This window comes from Armigeres subalbatus, chromosome 1 (genome assembly GCF_024139115.2).
Source record: "Armigeres subalbatus isolate Guangzhou_Male chromosome 1, GZ_Asu_2, whole genome shotgun sequence".
NCBI classification, from domain to species: domain Eukaryota; kingdom Metazoa; phylum Arthropoda; class Insecta; order Diptera; family Culicidae; genus Armigeres; species Armigeres subalbatus.
Window position 1 is genome coordinate 259,721,465 of NC_085139.1, and position 21,221 is coordinate 259,742,685.

A 21,221-nucleotide genomic window follows, 5' to 3' on the forward strand; every position below is an offset into this window, starting at 1 on the left:
GAATCAACTAATCAACCAACCAAGCAACCAACAAAACAACATGTCAACTAACCAGCCGACCAACCAATCAAGCAAGCAAGCAACCAACCAATCAATTATTCTATCATCTAACAAATCAAGCAGCAATCAATCAAATAACCAACCATTCAAGCAAACTACCAATCAACCAAGCAATCAAGCAACCCACCATTCAAGCAAGCTACCAATCAACCAAGCAATCATTCAACCAACCAACTAATCAACCATTCAAGCAACCAATCAACCAAATTACCAACCAATCAAGTAATCAATAAACAAAAAGAAACCAACCAATCAACCATTATTCCAACTAACAAATCAAGCAACAACCAACTAAACAAATAACCAACGAATCAATCAACTAACTAATCAAACAACCAACCATTCAAGCAAGCTACCAATCAACTTATTAACCAATCAGCCAAGCAACCAACAAAACAATTAATCAACTAACCAGCTGACTAAACAATCAAGCAACCAACCAATCAACCAGTTAAGCAACCAACCAACAATTACCATTCTACAAACTAACAAATCAAGCAGCAACCCATAAACCAAATTACTAATCAATCAAACGACTATCCATTCAAGCATGCTACCAATCAACCAACCTACCAACTAATCGATCAATCAAGCAACCAACCAATTAGCCATCCAAGCAACCAACAAAACAACTAATCAACTAACCAGCCGACCAACTAATCAAGTAACCAATTAACGAACCAGTCAAGCAACCTATCAATCAAATAACCAACCAATCAACCAAATAACAAAACAACTAATCAACTAACCAGCCGACAAGCAACCAATCAACTATTAACCAATCAACAGTTCTACCAACTAACAAATCAAGCAGCAACCAACCAATCAATCAATCATTCTACCAACTAACAAATCAAGCAATCAACTAATCTACCTATCAAGCAATCAACAAATCAACTAATCAACCCATCAAGCAACCGACCAACAATCAACCAACCAACTAATCAAGCAATCAACCAACCAATCAAGCAATCAATCAACTGAATAATTAACTAATCAACCATTCCAGCAACCAATCAAGCAACCAAACAATCAGCCATTCAAGCAACCAACAAAACAACTAATCAACTAACCAGCCGACCAACCAATCAATCAACCAGTCAAACAACCAATCAACCAAATTACCAACCAATCAAGTAATCAATAAACAAAAAAGAAACCAACCAATCAACCATTATTCCAACTAACAAATCAAGCAGCAACCAACTAAACAAATAACCAACGAATCAATCAACTAACTAATCAAACAACCAACCATTCAAGCTACCAATCAACCTATTAACCAATCAATCAACCAACAAACAATTAAACAGCCAACAAACAATGAGCAAACAACCAACCAATTAAACAACCAATCAACTATTAAACTGATCCAAAATTATTTATCAGATCGCTCACTGCAGGTAAACTATCAGAATTCTAAATCTGATAGATTACCTGTTAGAGCTGGTGTTCCCCAAGGCAGCATACTGGGGCCCATATTGTATAACATTTTTACTTCTGACTTACCTGATTTACCACCAGGGTGTCAAAAATCTTTGTTTGCAGATGACACGGGCCTTTCAGCCAAAGGGCGAAGCCTTCGTGTCATTTGTAGTAGATTGCAAAAAAGTTTGGATATTTTCTCCACTTACTTGCAAAAATGGAAAATTTCCCCAAATGCTTCCCAAACTCAGCTTATAATTTTCCCATATAAGCCGAGAGCTTCTTATTTGAAACCTTCTAGCAGACATATTGTCACTATGAATGGGGTTCCAATTAATTGGTCTAGCGAAGCTAAATATTTAGGACTTCTGCTAGATCAAAAATTAACTTTTAAAAATCACATTGAAGGCCTTCAAGCCAAATGTAACAAATATATTAAGTGCCTATATCCACTTATAAACAGAAAATCAAAACTTTGTCTTAAGAACAAACTTTTGATTTACAAACAAATTTTTAGACCTGCCATGTTGTATGCTGTGCCAATATGGACTAGTTGCTGCAATACCAGAAAGAAGGCACTTCAGAGGATTCAAAATAAAATTCTGAAAATGATTCTGAAGTTGCCTCCGTGGTATAGTACCAATGAACTTCATAGAATTTCTAATATTGAGACATTGCAACAAATGTCCAACAAAATTATTTCCAATTTTAGACAAAAATCGTTGCAATCTTCTATTGCAACGATTAACTCCTTGTACCCTTAGTATAAAATAGGTTAAGTTTAGTTTAAGTTGAAAACATTGTAATTCCTACATGGTTCAATTCAACCAGAGGAAAAAATTCTAACTGCCAGAGGCAATTGAAATGTATTAATAATAACTAAAAGCGTAACATAGCAAATAAGGATGATAGTGTTAAGAAAACACGGAACACCTAGTCTAAGAGATGAATGCATGTATTAGATAATTAGCAAATAAAATTAGTTAAAAAAAAAAAATATATTGTTTTACTATACAAATACAATACAATCCATTGTATTTTGAACAGATTTGTTCGGATATTTCAACAATATATTAACCATACACTCTATTGTGTGACGAAAAAAAATGTATGGAAAAAACTCAGATTTTGTATAGTTACGATACTTAACAACCCGTACATTCTATTGCGAAAACTTCATTTACATTTGAATAAATGGTTCATAACAATGCATTCAAATGTATTTCTATGGTTCCATTTACAATATAATCTATCGCCAATTCAATGTTATTAATAGTAGTGTTACAATAAATTGTTCTGTTATTCTAATGTATTTTTTATTCGGGCAGCGGTTGTAAACATATCAGCGATTGTTATTTTTTCACTCAGTTCAGTATAATACCTTTTATAGCCTATTCAGATTACGCCATTAATGACATAATAATTGGCGTTTCAGGGTAAATACGCTTTATGATGTCATTATTTACGTAATATTCCATACATTTTGCGCTGTCAAAAGATACCCGCTAAAAAGAGTCATGAAGAATTTATTACGAACAATTATAGACGAATCCAAGTAAAAATAAGAAGAAGACACACGACGGTGTTAACTTTGACAGATCCTACAGCACAGCATAGGAAGATCATTTTAAAATGCTTATAATAAATTCTAGACAAATTTTAATTAAAAACTGATTGATGTAGGATACGGAAAAAGTCCTGAATTACATATTCGGAAGCTTATCTCAATTTTTTGAATATTTTCCGAAAATGTATCTATCATACAGTTCGGAACTTTTTCCGTATCATACTTCAATCAGATTTTAATTACATTTTGTCTAGAATTTATTATAAGCATTTTAAAATGATCTTCCTATGCTGTGCTGTAGGATCTGTCAAAGTTAACACCGTCGTGTGTCTTCTTCTTATTTTTACTTGGATTCGTCTATTACGAGAGAGCTTTCGTTCTAACTGGGATGCAGGGAGAAATTCAACAAAACAAAACTGACAAGCGTCACGCTCTCTTTGCCAGAGAGAAAATTCTCTCTGTTTTCATTTCGTTTCGTAGTTGACAGTCATGCTCTTTCTGTCGCAGCAGGGTCGAATGCATGTTAGATGGAAATCTTCTGAGCGCTGAAGAATAACTCGGATTGTGATGGTTTTGTGGAAAGCATTTTATATGATGAAAAATAATGATGATAATTATTAATTCTCCACTTATTCAACATGAATTGTTTAAAAAACAGATGCTCTCTAGAATTAACATGAAGGACTTAACTTAAACCTAGATTTAATAGAACAAATCGAATAAATTTTCAAAGTTGAAGGGCCAATGCGGAAGACAATTTAAAACGTAGGAATGGTTGTAAAATGAATATATTTGATGAATAAACAATGTTATTAATGTTATGTTATTAAACATGATTTCATAAATTGTTTCAATTCTGCTCCTTGAATGGCTTAATATACTTTGGATTTCAACATTTTTCACGTGGGATAACTGTACGATTTGAATGGGATGTATATAAAGTAGAATAACCTTAAATAAAACATGGATTGGTAATGCATTAATTCATCCAAAATCCAGTTTAAATTATATCACATTCACACGATTCGATTTTGTTAGAAGCTGTATCATTTATTGTCGAGTAGAACGCAATGGTTCAGTTTCCATTTTTGAAAAAAAAATAAATTGCTGAGTTGCCCTTCATACATGGAGATACTGGTGGAAATACATTATAGTTCGATAATATTTCTTGAAAATTGGTCCTTTTTTTATTTATTTGTGAGAATTCCCAAAAGTATCTAAATTTTTCTATGAAAGCTCCGTTCGATCATAGTACAGAATCAAAATACTTTTTAAACTTAAAAATAAATTGAGGAATAGTCTGATTCCCCGAAGAACGGCGCACCCAACTAATGAATGTAGCTTCGCTCATTATCCTTAATGAGAGCTTCAAATATTCTTCGAAAATCCCTTTTCATATTTTTTTTTCGTAGAAACTTTGTTCAGAAAAAAATGTTCGATTGTCGCCACACAAATGCTTGATTTCGCAAATTAAATTTTAAAACTCTCCTTGAATTCAACCCTGTATTAGCGTGCAAATGAGGAAACATGGAAACGTCAAGATATATTATCTTGCTGCAGTCTGAACACCTCGTAATAATTGGATACCCTCTCACTTAACAAAGTCATAAATAGCCCAATCTGAATAGGCTATTAGTAATAAAGACGCTTGTACTAACTGCTAACTGCGTTCTTTAATTTCCTTTCTTATTTACTGCTCAACACGCTGAACAGGCCCGCAAACCCGAAGCTGTAATTTTCAGAGAAGGTACCAATGGGCCTTTTCACGAGACGTTTAAAAACAGCTGATTTTATCGTCAATTGACAGTTCTTCTATGAAAGTGACAGTTTCGGACTTGCAGGCCTGTTCAGCGGTTGTAAACAAGTGCAGTCTCGGCAGTGTCACATGAAAAGGCCTATTGACGGTAAAAATCAGCTGATTTTAAACGTCTCGTGAAAAGACCTATCGCGTTACGTAATATTTGAACAGCCCTATGTAATGTGAAAAATTCATTTGTTTGTCAATTGACACGTCGTTTGGCGCAAAACACTAAATCCGGAAACAAAAACAAAACTTCGAGTTGTTCGCCTTCTGCAGCTGCGTCTCGCTTAATTTATTAATATTATTTTATTTTTATACGAATTGCCAGTGTTTGTGCTAAAAAAAACTCTCGTAAAAATGCTAAAGGATGCAAAATCGAATCTACCTTGGGTAGAAAAGTACCGGCCGGCCACGCTCGGTGACTTGATTTCCCACGAAGAAATTATCTCCACAAGTAAGTCCCATGCTCCTTAAGCATTTCGCCGATTCTAAAATCCTAATCGGTTCCACTCCCGCTTATCCTGTCAGTCAGCAAATTCATCCAGGAGGAACAGCTTCCGCATCTGCTGTTCTACGGCCCACCGGGAACGGGCAAAACCAGCACAATCTTGGCCTGCGCCCGTCAGCTCTACAAACCGCAGTCCTTCAACCAGATGGTGCTGGAGTTGAACGCGTCGGATGACCGCGGTATCAACATCGTGCGCAACCAGATCCTGAACTTCGCCTCAACCCGGACGATTTTCAGCGGTGGCTACAAGCTGATCATCCTGGATGAAGCGGACGCCATGACCAACGATGCCCAGAACGCGCTGAGGCGTATCATCGAGAAGTACACGGACAATGTGCGGTTCTGCATCATCTGCAACTATCTGAGCAAAATTATTCCGGCGCTGCAGTCTCGTTGTACGCGGTTCCGCTTTGCGCCACTGTCGCCGGATCAGATTCTGCCGCGGCTGGAGCACGTGATTGAAGCGGAAGACATCAAAGTTTCCGACGACGGAAAGAAGGCGCTAATGACGCTGGCCGGCGGGGACATGCGGAAGGTGCTCAATGTGCTGCAGAGCACCTGGATGGCGTACAAAGATGTGACGGAGGACAATGTTTATACGTGCGTGGGCCATCCGCTGAAGATCGACATCACGAACATCGTCAACTGGTTGCTGAACGTAGAAAGCTTCAAAGAAACTTTTGAGAGTAAGTCCTCCGCTGATGGTGCTGCTCGGAAGAACTTCGTAATTGATTTTAGAATGTTTTCAGAAATTCAAGAACTCAAAACCAACAAGGGTCTTGCGTTGGAGGATATTCTGACGGAGATACATCTGTATGTGCACCGGATGGAACTGCCACCGCGGGTGATGTGCCAGCTGTTGATCAAGATGGCAGCGATTGAGGAACGGTTGGCCGCCGGGTGCGTGGAGAAGCCTCAGATGGCATCGCTGATTGCGGCGTTTCAGATCGCACGGGATCAAGTGATTGTGGAGACTTAAGGTAGGTGGCGATGAACGGTATTATTAGGAAGTAGGAATAAATGGTCTTTTGTATAGAAAGTTCTACGATATTTCTTAGGAATGGAAGGGAAAGAATACTGTAAGAGTTAGATGAAAGTTCTGTCTTTTTACAAGCAACAAAACACAACAAGCAACAAAATTTTCACAAGCAACGTGTCTAGCCCGCCGTAAAATATTAAAACATGACGCGAGACATTTCTCAAGAAAATTTAAGATGTGCACTATTTGGGTAGGCTGACCATACGTACCGTATTTAACGGGACAGTCCCGTATTTTAGACCTTATTGTGCTGTCCCGTCGTAATTTAAAGAATCCTTAATTTGTCCCGCTTTTTCATTGATTCTTCCAAAGAGCTCCAAACTATTATTCAAACAAATTCAATATTTTAGGCAGGAATCTAAAACCAAATACAAAGGAAGTGGCCGAAATCCATAAAAAGTGTTATATGTTATGTTATTTTTGCGGCTTTTTAAAAGAATTCTATCTATGCGGTTATGTATATTACATGGATCGACTTTTCTTAAGGTTTTTACCACTTAATGACAACAGGTGTTTCCCTGGAATTTTTTTTTCATACAGTTTTATTTCAATTAGGGGAAGGTGGGTAGACTTGATCTCCGGGGAGACTTGATCACCCCCTGTTTTATTGAGAACTGAAGTAGTTTTGTTCTAGCGTATTTTTTGGTATAGATCCTTTAGACAAATGAACTTTATGTGGTGAGTTATTTTTTGGATTGACAACTTTATTTATTCCGCAGAGCGATTTGTATGTTTTGACCTTCCTAAAGATTTTTTTATTAGCCACGCAAAATTTGAATAACTTTTCATAACAATGACCAAATGCTTTCGTTTTTCACAGCACAAAGCCATAAATGTGCTTAATGATTTGTACTGATGAAAATGTCAACATTCCATTGAAGTTTTAAGATATTTGGATTTGAAGTTATTGTCTCAATATGGGGACATTTGATCCCCCATTAGGCACCCATACAAAAATTTGGCGAAAAAATTCAAAAAAATATAAATCTGTTCTCAGTTCTAATTTTTTGTAGATTTGACAGATTTGATGAAGTGTTGGCAGGAAAAAATATTTATTGCGTAGATATCATAGAAAGGGGATCAAGTCTCCCCAAATTTTAAAATTGCATGTGCTGTCGAATTCAATAACAAAAATCGTTCATGTATACGCACAGCAATTCAAAAATTCCACGTATTTTGAAGGAAAAATATTTAAAAAATCTGAGGCCACCTTTCTAATTTTATCAAAGCAAGTTCTTGGAGAGGGATCAATTTCCCCCGAATATTTTAATAGTAGAGTTTTGACAGCACTCTAAAAAATCGATTGTGTATCAATAACAACAATAATTTTAGGACTGTCATACATCAGTAAAGTTAAATACTATATTTCTTAGAGAGTCTGTGTGGAAATCGCGTATGTTTATTTATTTTTGGCTGTGATACATCGGAAATCAGAAAAGGGGATCAAGTCTACCCAGTCTCCCTTACTTTTTTCTACTTATTCCGAAGGCATTAAAATTTGGCCAATTTCATCAGTGGATTGAACGGAACCGGTAACTTGATAGGCAAGTATATTCTGAAAATCAGGAACCAACATTCTAATTTCCAGATTAAGTTCATTTTCGATTTTTTTAATTTTGCGAAGTAGGTGTTTCTCAAATCTGCTTTACCACATATTTTTCAATCGTTTGATTCTTTTCGAATCATTAAAAATCATTCAAAGTCTTTCTGCATAATTCTGAATATCTCAAAATCATCCACTGTAAAAAAACGACAAAACTAAAAAAAAATGTGAGGGGAAATTTTGTCGGATTTCGGTCCTCACGTATTTTAATGCTAGTTTGGGTCTGTTCACAAATTACGTAACGCAAAAATCCGGGTTTTTGACCCCCTCCCTCCCCCTTGTAACAAAAAGTAACATTTTTGGTACCCCCTCCCTCCCCCATGTAACGCGTAACTGTGAAAATTTTAAAGCCAGATTTTTTTCCTTCTCTAAAGCATTTGGGTTTTGGTATTTTTTAAACACCTTTAGAATAGGGACGGCACATGATCAAAAATCAAGGATATCAAGAATGCAGCTAGTAGAAACAAAAATAGAATCATAACTTTTTGAATTTGATATCATAACCATTTACACAGTTTTGCGGAACTGTGGTGTCGAGAAATACAATTTTCGCTTGGTATTTTACGCATATCAGTCCCGCTATGTCAGAATGCTTGATTTCGATAATGACTAATATACGATAACGATAAACAGCAGTTACTTCAATCAGTGATTAAAAAAAAGACATGCAAATAAATTTTTATTCGCGTTATGCGTAACATTTAGTAGTACCCACCCCCTCCCCCACCTTTTAGTGTAACAAAGTATAACGCAAGCTGGACCTCTCCCCTCCCCCAAAAAGCGTTACGTAATTTGTGAAACAGATCAGGAGCTTGGCTACAAATTTCGCTTCCATATATGTGGGCGGGATTTATGGGACCCCATTGTAGAAAATTAGAATTTTGGCCCGATTTAAAATATAATACGGGCGAAATCTCCGAGAGTTCGAGCTGTAAACCAGCCTAAAAATTATCAAGGATTTGCTTTACTTTTTGCGACGAAATTGCATGAGTCCCGCCTTTTTAAAGGCACATGGGATCAAAATCAATGGGCAAGATTCCCGAGGTGTGAGGCTACTTTTAGCGACATTTAAATCTATTTCGATTAAAAAGGAATTGATAAGATTTGACATTTTTTTACATGCGCCAACAATATTCATGGAAATACTCAAAATTACAATGTTCTTTCCTTATTTCTATTCTTTTTATTCTTATCCGCATATTGAACCTCACTTATATTCATGGAAAACGGTTTTGGTACAGGAAATCAATAATCACTATTGCTCTTTTCGCTTTGCCCTTGACATTTTTTTAAAATTATTTTTTCTTATCTCTCTAATGCCCAGACCGGCTTTAGGCAGGGTACTTTGACTATTGTATGTTAGTTTCAATTGTTCAGAATTGTAAAAGTTTTTGATACTGGTCAGTAATAAAATCCTTAATGCATGTTTAAGAGTGGATTGAAATAAAATTTCAAAATTCCATTTTTTTAAATGAAAGAAATGCGTAATTTTTTGTTCTTCCGTTTTTTTGCCCGAACCTCTTTTAAGAGTGAAATATTTGTATAGTATTTTTCTACAACTAACTTAATACAATAGAAGGTTATAGTGGTGAATGATTCACTCTAAAAATTTTCTCAAATTTTACACGGAAAATGGAAATTAAGCCCATAAATTTTCCAATTTCTACAACTTTTGAATTTTGTCACATGTTTTTTTACATGTCCCGTTTTGCAAGTGCGTTTGTCCCGTTTTTGCACCGAAATGATCTGGTCAGCCTATATTTGGGAGAGTACAAGGTACTTTCCCAAACTTTATACCGTCGATTACACGTTTAAAGTAAATTACACATCGCATGAATAATTTTCACACATGACGACCATGACACGAGAGAATAGCAATCTGTGTGAAAATTATGTGTAAGACATGCACAGTCGCTGTGTAATGCCTTTTATTCTTTTAATATGTGTAAGAAACTTTGCTTCGAACTGTCAAGTCCATTTTAATCGCCATGATGGCGGTTGCGTCCGGCACGCATCGCAACGACTCCTCTGAAACAGTATAAACATGTTGGGATAATTTTCAATTTAAATGAAAAAATATAATTGAGGTTAGGTCCGTTTTCCGACCGCTCTCTCACTGTGTGAAATGAACTCATCGGAAATCGTTAATCGTCAATTACACTAAAATGAGTAACATGGCAGTTACTCATAATACATATGTGTTGTTCCAGGTTAGGCCCGTTTTTTGTGAACGAAACACAAAATTGTGTGAATGACTTTAAGCGCATTTGGAGCTTTCTAAAAGAAATTTATCATGGGGTACTGTAGCCTTGCAAGAGCCGAATTATCGAGAGGTTTCCGATAATAATGTTCCACGTGTGGAATGAAACGACCGGACTGTTCAAGCGAACGACGTAGGTATAATGATGTTTATTATATCGACAGCTTCTTATGGCCCGTTTACACTCACTGATATGTTTTTTCAGTTTCTCTGTCAGGTTCGGGATATACAAATTACGAGTTATCATGTCGGCCACCTTATCAACTCCAAAATGTCCTAGTTCGTTATGAAATTTGTACATTACAGAAGTCTCCATTACCTGAGGAACGTAGAGAAGATTTTTAGAACCCTTGACCTTGTAAACAATCTGATCGATTAACTTGTATCCGTTGTTTTCTCCCTTCTGAATGGCCTGCTTAATCTTCTGGATATTATTATCTTGTAACTGATTCACATACAGAGCACTTTCCTCTATCCCAAATCCACCTTGATTACTTTCTATTGCATGAACATGTACTCGCGATAATGCATCAACATGCTGCATTTTGTTCCCAGCCCGATGCACAACAGCATAATCGAATTGCTCAATAAACAAGGCCCACCTTGAAATTTTAGGGTTCAAATCTTTCTTATTTAACGTCATCTGTAAAGCACTGCAATCAGTTACAATTTCGAAGTGAAGACCAAACAAATACATTCTGAAGCGTTTAAGACTGTATACTATAGCGAGAGTTTCTAGTTCAAAAGAATGTAGCTTTCTTTCTGCCTCTGATGATCTTTTGCTGAAGTACATCACCGGGTGGAAGTATTTGTCGCCTTTGATTCGTTGCATGAGGATTCCACCAAACCCGAAAGATGATGCATCTGTGTGTAATTGAGTCTCCGCCATTGGTGAATATATTCCAAGAACAGGTTTGGACGCGAGTACATTACAAAGAGTATCGAAAGACTGTTTCTGAGCAGGACCAAACACAAAAGGCTCATTCGTTTTGAGCAAATCATACAAGGGGCAAGCAATTTTATTGAAATTAGGAATAAACTTCCTAAAATAACTCACCATCCCCATGAAACGTTGTACGGCTCGCACAGAATCCGGCTGTGCAAACTGCTTGATCGCTTCTACATGCTTGTCTGAGGGTTGAATACTGTTATGCATCACATCGTAGCCGAGATATTCTACCTTAGTTTTTAGGAAATGACATTTAGACAAATTCAACTGAACGTGATTATCCGATAGAATCTCAAGCAATCTTTTAAGAACGAAGATATGCCTCTCAATGGTTTCTGTAGCCAGTAGTATGTCGTCATAGAAAACTATCACATCTCCTGATTTGATCAACTCGGCAAGCATTTTGTTGATATACCTGCCGAATATTTCAGGGGCATTACAATACCCAAAAGGCATACGAGTGTATTCGTATTGCCCACTGTCGACAACAAATGAAAAATATTTTCGCGATGATTCTTCGATTTCGACGTGATGAAATCCGTTTTTCAAATCTAGAGATGTAAAGTACCGCTTATTCTCCAATTTTATTATTTGGTCCTCAATAATAGGAATTGGGTAATGATCACGTTCGACCAGCTTATTCAACGCACGAAAATTAACACAGAGACGATACGACCCATTTTTCTTTTTGGTCAATACTACTTTACTCGAATAAGGAGAATTACTTTCCCTAATCACACCTGAATCTAGAAGCTCACGAATCATCTCATCTAGCGCCTTTCGTTCGAAGACTGACAACCGCTGTGGCGTAGCATGAAAAGCTTTATCTTCCTTCAGCTTTACCCCGTATGAATAACGAACAACAGGAACAGTTGGACGTGGTCTTGAAACGTACGCTGCTTGAAATGTTTCAGTTATGGTATTCGTCATGGAGAGCGTCAAGCTATCATCACCTATGTCAATATGTTGGCCGTCAGTGGTATGAAAAACAAGATCGCAATCGGTAACTAGATGTTCATAAACACTTGACATCAATTGATGATCGTAGCCATCAGGTTTGTTTGCTATAACTTTCCCACATAAAACAATCATACCTATCTTGTTATCTTTCAAGAATTTTCGACCCACCAATCCGTTTATCTTCATTGTGCCGTTCGGCACTACCAAGAAATCCACCTCATAGTTAATTGATTTACACATAATGGTGGTTTTAAACACACCTTCCGCAAAAACAGGTACATTATTTAGTCCTACTACCATTGAATTATCATTGCTCAACTGTTGCAAAATTGTACCGTTGGGAAGAAATTTTTTCTTTAAGAGACTCACCTCACTGCCGGTGTCAAGAAGAAGCTCTACCTTACACTGATTTCCTACACTCGCCTGGAATCTACCGTCTTCGTCCATCTCAAATGTAGACGATGGTTCCTGCTGTAATGTTTCCGCCAAATGCACGTCTCGTTGTCGGAATTGAGGATGACGTTGTTGCGGGTCTTGTTGAATATGTGTTCGAGGAATGCGTATCTGATTCGATGACATGTTGCATTGACCATCTTCGTGTCCCGTCCGCTGGCATCTAGTGCAACGCACCATTCGTTGTGGTTGAGAGCAATCCACGGATAGATGGCCAATCCGATTACAGTTGAAGCATTTACGTTTGGTCTGTGTGTCTACTCTGTCCATCTGCACCGCCGAATCCGACACCTTCTGGATGACTCTGTTGACCACCAATGCTTGACGTTTGCGTCTAATGCTGTTGTTGGCTTCACAAAGACGGATGTGGTTGAGCAGCTCGAGACTGTTCTCGAAACGATTGGTGCAAATTTGATCATATATCGGGTCCAACGATAATCCTCTAACAATGTACGTCACCCTGGCTATTTCACTCATCTGTACGTTCGCTGCCATAGCTTCTACTCGAAAAACAAAGTGCTCGTAGCTTTCCTCCTTCGATTTGACGAGGTTGGACAACGCTAGATGGATCTCGGCCTCGTTTTCATTGTCTGGAAAAACGGTCTGTATCTTCTGCTGGAACTGAATCCAATTTGCGATCCCGGTCTGAGCGCTGCGATACCATTCCTTGGCTGCCCCTTCCAAGCGACAGGAAGCGTAAAGCAAAGTTGTCTGATCCGTCCAACAATAAAGTGCTTTAAAATGGTTCACGTTTGCACACCATCTTTTAACGTCTCTTCCGCTGGAAAGCATCGGAATTAGTTTTCCGACTTCGTCCGGATGAAGGTGCCTTTCCCGTCGCTCCTCTTGTAATACTCCCACGTTACGGACCAGCAGTAATCTTCTCATCAAATTAATAATCTCCTGTTCATCACGTGCGTTGCCGCCGCCTGCCGCGCCATCGCAATATGGCGTCCGCCGAGTTTGGGCTTGCTGCTCGGTCTCTTCGTCTTCGAATCCATGAAACTCTTCTCCGTCGGACATGTTATCGTAATCACTCGCGGATTTATCCCACTTCTGAAATACTGTAGCCTTGCAAGAGCCGAATTATCGAGACGTTTCCGATAATAATGTTCCACGTGTGGAATGAAACGACCGGACTGTTCAAGCGAACGACGTATAATGATTTTTTAGAGCACCTCCACGGGAGTCCCCATCAGGCCCTATCGCTATTTCCGGGACCTTTATAGGGACCCACTTTTACACCGGAGGTATCTAAACGGGAATGTAAAATAAGAACGCAAGCAAGGGGCGGGACGCTGAGCACAATGTGCCGAGCACTCATTTGCAGTTTTTGATTCAAAAGTGTGGCACTCAGTGCGGCACACTCGGCACACTTTTGACATTTGAATGATCAGCGCCATAAAATACCGCAACCTTGCCAACACAGAAACAAATTCCGTGGCAAAAACTACTATTTTGTAGACTACGCTCTGTTTTTAAAACTACTATGGAATTTCAGTAAATTTTACCATGGTTTCAGAGAAATTCACCACTGTTTCAGTTCATGTGACAACATTCCGCATGGGCCACAGTTGATTTTTACTGCGCGCATGTTAGAATCAAACGGGTTTGTTATCTGCTGAAAATCGTCGGTGCATATTCTTAAAATAACCCTCGGAATGGTAGTTTCGACTGCAATATTTTTTTTGCGTGAAAGCTTGTTTTGGCTTATGTAGAGAATAAGACTTGATCAATAAAAACAGCATTATTCAAATTGTTACATAATTTCGTCCTACAATAAAAAATATGTTAATTCGCCACTCTATGATATTTTCGGTGTTTGCATCACAAGAGGTGTGATCAACAAAACAAAGTTTGGCTCGCTGCATCTTGGTAGGCGTGGTTAATTATAACAAATAACACATCGTCGTTGCCAACGCCAAACAGTATAAAAGGCGGGTGTCAACGGGCAAGAAGTCATCATCTGGAACAGGAGCACAGCACGCCGCATCATTCCAGTTCGAGACAGCAACACGTACGGACGTGTTTTTTGCTCGCGCATTTTTCGAAGTGTTTTTTCTCGTTCTTTCGCTGTTTACGTTTTCGCTTGTCGCGTTGGCGTTATTTTCTCCCGGACCCGTCATGGGAGACTCGGTGGCCGATTCGGTCGCTGGAAAAGTGCCTAAGCGCACTGCTCTTGGAGGCGCGGGTAACCCCTCCAAGCAGCTTTTGCAGAGCAACGTGTTCTCGCCGTTGCCGCTTGATGACGCCGGCAATCCGCCGAAAAAGAGGAAGAAGCAGCAATCGCAGCTGCCGCAGGTGCAACCGGAGCGGAAGGAGAAGTGCCCGCCCGTGTTTGTGAAGGGCGATCCGCCGGATTTACGCCCAAAAATTCGCCAGCTGATCGCTAAGGGGCTGAAATGTACTTTTCGGCTCTGCAGCGAGGGCGTGAAAGTGATGCCGGCCAACAGGGACCATCATCAATCCGTCGTGGAGTTCCTCGAGGTCCACAAGTATGAGTACTACACTCATGACCACCCCGGCACGAAGCCGCTCAAGGCTTTGCTGCGAGGACTTCACGACATGAAGGAGGAAGAGCTCCAAGCAGAGCTTGAAAGTTGCGGACTGAAGCCAGTAGCCGTCCACAAGATCGCTCGTCACGACAAGGCGAGGAAATATCGCGACCAGCTTTACCTGATCCATCTGGAGCACGGTTCCACTACCTGGAAGGACCTGAAGCTGGTTGGCGTTATAAATTACACCGTCGTTGACTGGGAGCGATATCGGCCAGTGCACCGCGATGTCACGCAATGCACCAACTGCTTCAATTTCGGGCACGGCACCAGGAACTGCCGCATGAAGCCGCGCTGCAACAAGTGTGGCGAACCCCATCCGACTGACGAGTGCGACAAAATGGAGGTGGCCGATCCCAAGTGCGCCAACTGTGGCGACAAACATCGGGCCACCACAAAGGGCTGCCCAAAGCGAGCCGAGTTCCTGGAAATCCGGAAGAAGGCTTCCACCAGGACCATTCCGAAGAAGAACCGTGTTCCTGTAATCAACGAGGTGAACTTTCCAGCTATAACGGCTCCTTGTCGTGTGATTCCAATACTCCCACCGCTACAGCCGCACAAGCGACTGGCAGCGGCAGCTGCATCGGTCCAAGCTCCAGCATCGTCGGCACCATCCACCAGCGAATGGCCCCCGCTTCCTCCTCCTGGGTTCCGTCGGCAGTCGGAGAACGAAGCCGTCCCACCGGAAGAATCTGCCCCGCTGTACACTCCGGAGCAACTGATGCCGATCTTCGCGCAGCTCACCACTCGACTGCGCGGCTGCAAAACCCGATTCGACCAGGTCTTCACACTTGGCATGTTCATCATTGAAAATGGCTGCTAGGGTGGGCCTGGTCAACTGGAACGCTTGCTCGCTAAAGAGCAAAACAATCGAGCTGAAGGATTTCCTTGAGGAGAAGGAAATAGACGTGGCGTTCATCACCGAAACGCACCTAAAACCGGAGGTGAACATCAACATCCCGGACTTCCGCATCGTGCGACTCGACCGGCCGACCAGGGAGGTGGTGTGACCATCGCTCTTCGCTACAACATCAACTGTCGTCTGCTTCCAAGCTTCCAGCTCAGTCTCATCGAGGCCATCGGTGTCGAAATCACCACTTCGGTCGGCACAATCGCGCTCATCGCGGCGTACTGTCCAACGCAAGCCAAAGCCGGCGATGGATCATCGGCTGCCCTTCGGAGGGACATCGTCAAGCTGACGCGGAGGCAAGGCCAGTATATCATTGCCGGCGACTTGAATGCCAAACATCAAGCCTGGGGCAACAGTCGCGGCAATCGAAACGGCTCCATCTGGAGCAACGACATGGAGGAAGGCCACTACACGATCCTGAGCCCGGATTCCCCCACTCGGCTGAGTCGGTCCGGTGCACACGCAACGCTCGACCTCTACGTAACAAACCTGAGTGACCACGTCTCGCAGCCGGTTGTATACCAGGAGCTCAGTTCGGATCACTATCCGGTGGTGGTGGAACTGGGCTCCTCGGTCAATCGGCACCAGCAGTTACGGCGGAACTACCACCGAGTGAACTGGCAGCGTTTCCAGCAGTGCGTCGATAACACCGTCGACTACGAGGTGCGTCCGGAGACGCCAGAAAGTATCGACCGCCAGCTGTGCGCTATCGAGGAGGCGATCACGGCGGCCCGAGAGCAACACGTACCGACGGCTCGGCAGGTAAGCAACTCCTTAAACATCGATACACTCACCAAAGATTTGATTCGATTGCGGAATGTCACTCGCAGGCAGTTTCAGCGTACTGGACTGCCTGAGCTTAAACACGCTGCAATCGAATCACAAAATTATCAAGGCCAGAATGGTGGACCTCAAAAATAACGACTTCTCGAATAAGATCCGCACTCTCCCAGATTATGCTAAGCCGTTCTGGAAAATGACCAAAATTCTAAAATCCAAGCCTCGGCCCATTCCACCTTTGATCCCACTAGACAATAATGGCTCTAAGGATCGCTTGATAACTCCTGCAGAGAAGGTCGCTGAAATAGGTCGTCACTTCGTCAGCTCACACAATCTTGGGCAGAACATCGTCAGTCCACACGAAGCAGCCGTCAACGAGCATGCTAACAACATCCATTTGATTCCCAACGACTTCTCGGAGGAGTTGGAGATCTCAGCTGACGAATTGACGGCCTATATCAAATCGTCGAAGAACATGAAGGCCCCAGGCTTCGACAGCATCCTGAATCTCGAGCTCAAACACATGAGTGCTCCGTTCTTTAAGCACCTCTCGCTGATCTTTAATCAGTGTCTCCGGCTTAGCTACTTCCCATCGTCCTGGAAGTCAGCGAAAGTCATCCCCATCCGGAAGCCTGGGAAGGATCCTTCCTCCCCAAAGTTATCGACCCATCAGCCTTCTCTCAGGGTTATCCAAGCTATTCGAAAAAGCTATTCATCATCGGTTACTTGGGTCTGCCGAAAATCTCAACATCTTGCTCGAGGAACAGTTTGGTTTCCGACGCGGTCGCTCAACTGTACACCAACTGACCCGAGTTACCAACGTCCTCAGACGGAACAAGTTTGTCTCGAAAACATCCGCCATGGCCTTACTCGATGTCGAGAAGGCATTTGACAATGTATGGCATGATGGCCTGGTGTACAAACTACAACGCTACAATCTTCCCAGCTACCTGGTGAAAATCATCAACAATTACCTGTCGGCAAGGACATTCCGGGTCTCAATCAGCGGAGCGAGTTCCAATGCGCACAACATCGTCGCAGGCGTTCCCCAGGGCAGTATCCTCGGGCCCCTGCTTTTCAATCTGTTCACCTCCGACATGCCAGAACCTCCAGAAGGCGGCATTCTGTCTCTGTTCGCAGATGACACATCCATCGTCTACAACGGTAGAGTGATCAGAGCGCTAGTGGCAAAACTCCAACGAGGCCTGGATGCCCTGACAGAGTACCTCACCAGCTGGAAGATCTGTATCAACGCGGCGAAGACCCAGGTCATCATTTTCCCCCACTCCAAATCCCCTAAACTTGTTCCGCCTGGGGACTGTAAAATCATCCTCAATGGCACGACCGTGGAATGGGCCAATGAGGCCGGCTACCTTGGCTTGACCCTCGACAGCAAGCTTATTTTCAGGCAACAGGTTGACAAAACGGTGACAAAGTGTAACGTCTTGTTGAAACTACTGTATCCTTTGATCAACCGCCGGTCGTCATTGTCCCTGAAAAATAAGCTTGCTGTCTACAAGCAAATCATCCTCCCTGTGATCGAATATGGCATGCCGGTCTGGGAGAGCTGCGCTAAAACCCACCACCTCAAACTTCAACGGGTCCAAAACAAATTCCTGAGGATGATCCTCAACACCCCTCCCAGGACAAGAACATCCGAGGTCCACCGTCTGGCCGGAATAAAAACCTTACATGAACGCTTTGGTGAGTGTAAAGAAAAGTTTAGGGTCCGTTGCTTGCATTCGGATCAGGCTCCAATTAGGGCGCTAGTTCCAATCTAGGTTATCAAATTTCTTATTGTAAATATTAGTGTACATAGTAGTTAGGTTATCAAATTTAAAAAACACACCAGCGCCTCCTAAAGGCCGTCATGATATATCATATTAACACTTAAATAACAATGTAAACATAAAAATTTAAAATTGAAGTTGGAGGGCCAAGCCGGCCGAGCACTGTACATGTAAAAAATAATTGTAGAACAGAAAATGAAACAATAAAGAAGAATTTTACTACTACTACTGGCAAGAAGTCATTCTTACAACGGATGGCGTGACGAACGCATCTTATGAAGAAAATCAAGCTCGCAGATTTATCAAGAGCATCAATATGCGAGAAATTATTCAAGAAATACCAGAAGAATGGATCTTTCCCTTCCACTAAAACGGCCTGAAAAAATAAGTGAAGGGTGGAAGCTTGGTGACCGTGGCAAATCAAGAAGCTCCCTGTTTTTCAAGACGCATGAATACGGTTCGTGACGGCATCCGGTGAATTAAGGGCCAAAATCACGACAATGGCGTGGACGGTAGCAGAACTACATCTCCCAATTAGTCGGATCAGAAATATCTGAAGCAGAATAAAAAATATGCTGGACTGTAGACGAGGCAGTATTCAGCGTCAAGTACTGATCTCTGATTGTTAAGGCAGAGCATCAGAAGTTCCAAAAAGTAAATAAATAAGGCAGAGCTGTAGTCGAGGCAGCCTCCGATGATTAGAAAATTCTGATAAAAAAAGCAGAGTTTTAAAAAAAGGCAAATTTAAACTGCAGTCGAGGCAGTGTGCTTTATATAAAAAAAAATCTTTGACAATGAAGGTAATTATAAACTACACTATTTACTGTGGCACACTCAGAAAGGTGAGGTAGAAATAACAAGCGAACATTTTGGATTCTACAAAGTATATCCTTAAGTAGTTAAAGTTCGATTTATAACGCGATATATTTGCATTGAACTAAATTATTTTTGGATTGAATTGAATTTATTTGGATTAAATTGAAATGAACCTCAGAGATATTTATATTGAATCTGACTTAATACTGAACGGTTTTGTTGGTTGATCAATTGTTTTTCAAATCTGAATTCTATTTTATTTAGATTTGGTTTAGAATAAGATTTGAATTGATATTATACTTGGGTTCATTTACGATTTTATTCTCATATAAATGATTTAATTTAGACTGGATTTGTAATAAAGAATTGAATGTGAGTTAAATTAGATTAAATCATATTAGAAATTGAATTGATTCGTGTTGGTTTAGTATTATAATTCAATTAAATTTCATCTAAAATCAATCGAATTTTATAAAAATTTGATTTAGATCTGATTTAATTTTTTAATTGGTTTGAAAATGAATTGGATCAGATTTATGTTGGATAGCATTGAAAAAAAAAATAGTTTGACGTTGAACTTTATTTAGAATGAATTCGGAAAGCTTTTGGACTAAACATAAGTTATTTTCTAAAACGTATCAAAAACAAATTTATATTTTTTTCGGACTTAGATTATTTAAAAAGTTTCAAAAGGATTGGTTCATGTATTTTGACTGCTGCGCTATCGCTTATTGAGCCAAATTGAGACAAGGCGTAAACACCCAATTGATAAGTTGTAGATATGGAAAAACAAGAGATCACGCAAATTTATGGAAAACAGAGGTATTTTAAAGGAGTATGGATAAGGAATCAGATATAATGTGAATAGATGTTTTCCTGCACTTTGAGGCAATTAGGGCTTTTATAGTAATTTTGAATTACCTAATACTGATTCATCGCCATCTTTGCATGAGACATTATAATTGCAATCCAATTGGACTTCATATAAAAAAATGGGTTTCGAATAGCTTTTTTCCGTATATTTGAGAAAATGCGTTAAGTTTTATGCAAATGGATTGAAATAAAATTAAATTTAAATTTGAGAGAATTATATTAGATTGTACATAACATTCAGATTTGGTATGATTCCATTGGATTTGGATGGAACATGAACTAAGTTTGGAATGATTGAAGATTTTAATTGTTATAGATTTGAATTGGTTTAGTATTGGATTTCCATTATATTAGACTTAGAATTGAATATGGAATACAATTTTGATTAAAAAAACGGAATAAATTTAGATTGCATTTGGAATAATTTCGATTAGAATAGATTGGATTAAATTAATTGAATTGCGTTAAACATGAATGAAATAAATAATGAAATTGGTATTTTTTATAGTTGTTGCGAAACTGGCAACCTCAACAGGGCGAAAGCGAAGCGAGCGAAACCATGACATATTGGTTGAACGATGCGAGAAACGTCAGGTGTAGACATGAACAAAAAGGAACAAAATTGTTTCGATGCGACAACGAGGTGATTCCAGTGCATGGTAGAAATATGGTTTATATTATATAACTTGCTATCAGAATAGTGTAGAATCTAGGTTTTCAGTAGGAAAACCGCAGGTACATTCAGTACGATAAAATTGAGATGAGTCAGTGCAAGTACAAACGGTTTTTGTTATGTTTCAGGCCTTAGGTATTTCACACGAGGTCCTGTATTGTCTAATCTATTCTGTGGGTTATATGGCTACACAATATAA

The 21,221-nt window shown here is 40.2% G+C and overlaps 1 protein-coding gene across 1 annotated transcript; it reads left to right on the forward strand.

The window, feature by feature from the left end:
* The first annotated feature begins 5,074 nt into the window (after positions 1 to 5,074).
* On the forward strand, positions 5,075 to 6,400 carry LOC134213241 (replication factor C subunit 5). Its single transcript, XM_062692029.1, has 3 exons — positions 5,075 to 5,307; positions 5,382 to 6,047; positions 6,111 to 6,400. Exons 1-3 carry the CDS (start codon positions 5,211 to 5,213, stop codon positions 6,338 to 6,340), a joined length of 993 nt encoding a protein of 330 aa, XP_062548013.1. The 5' UTR covers positions 5,075 to 5,210; the 3' UTR covers positions 6,341 to 6,400.
* The last annotated feature ends 14,821 nt before the right edge of the window (positions 6,401 to 21,221 follow it).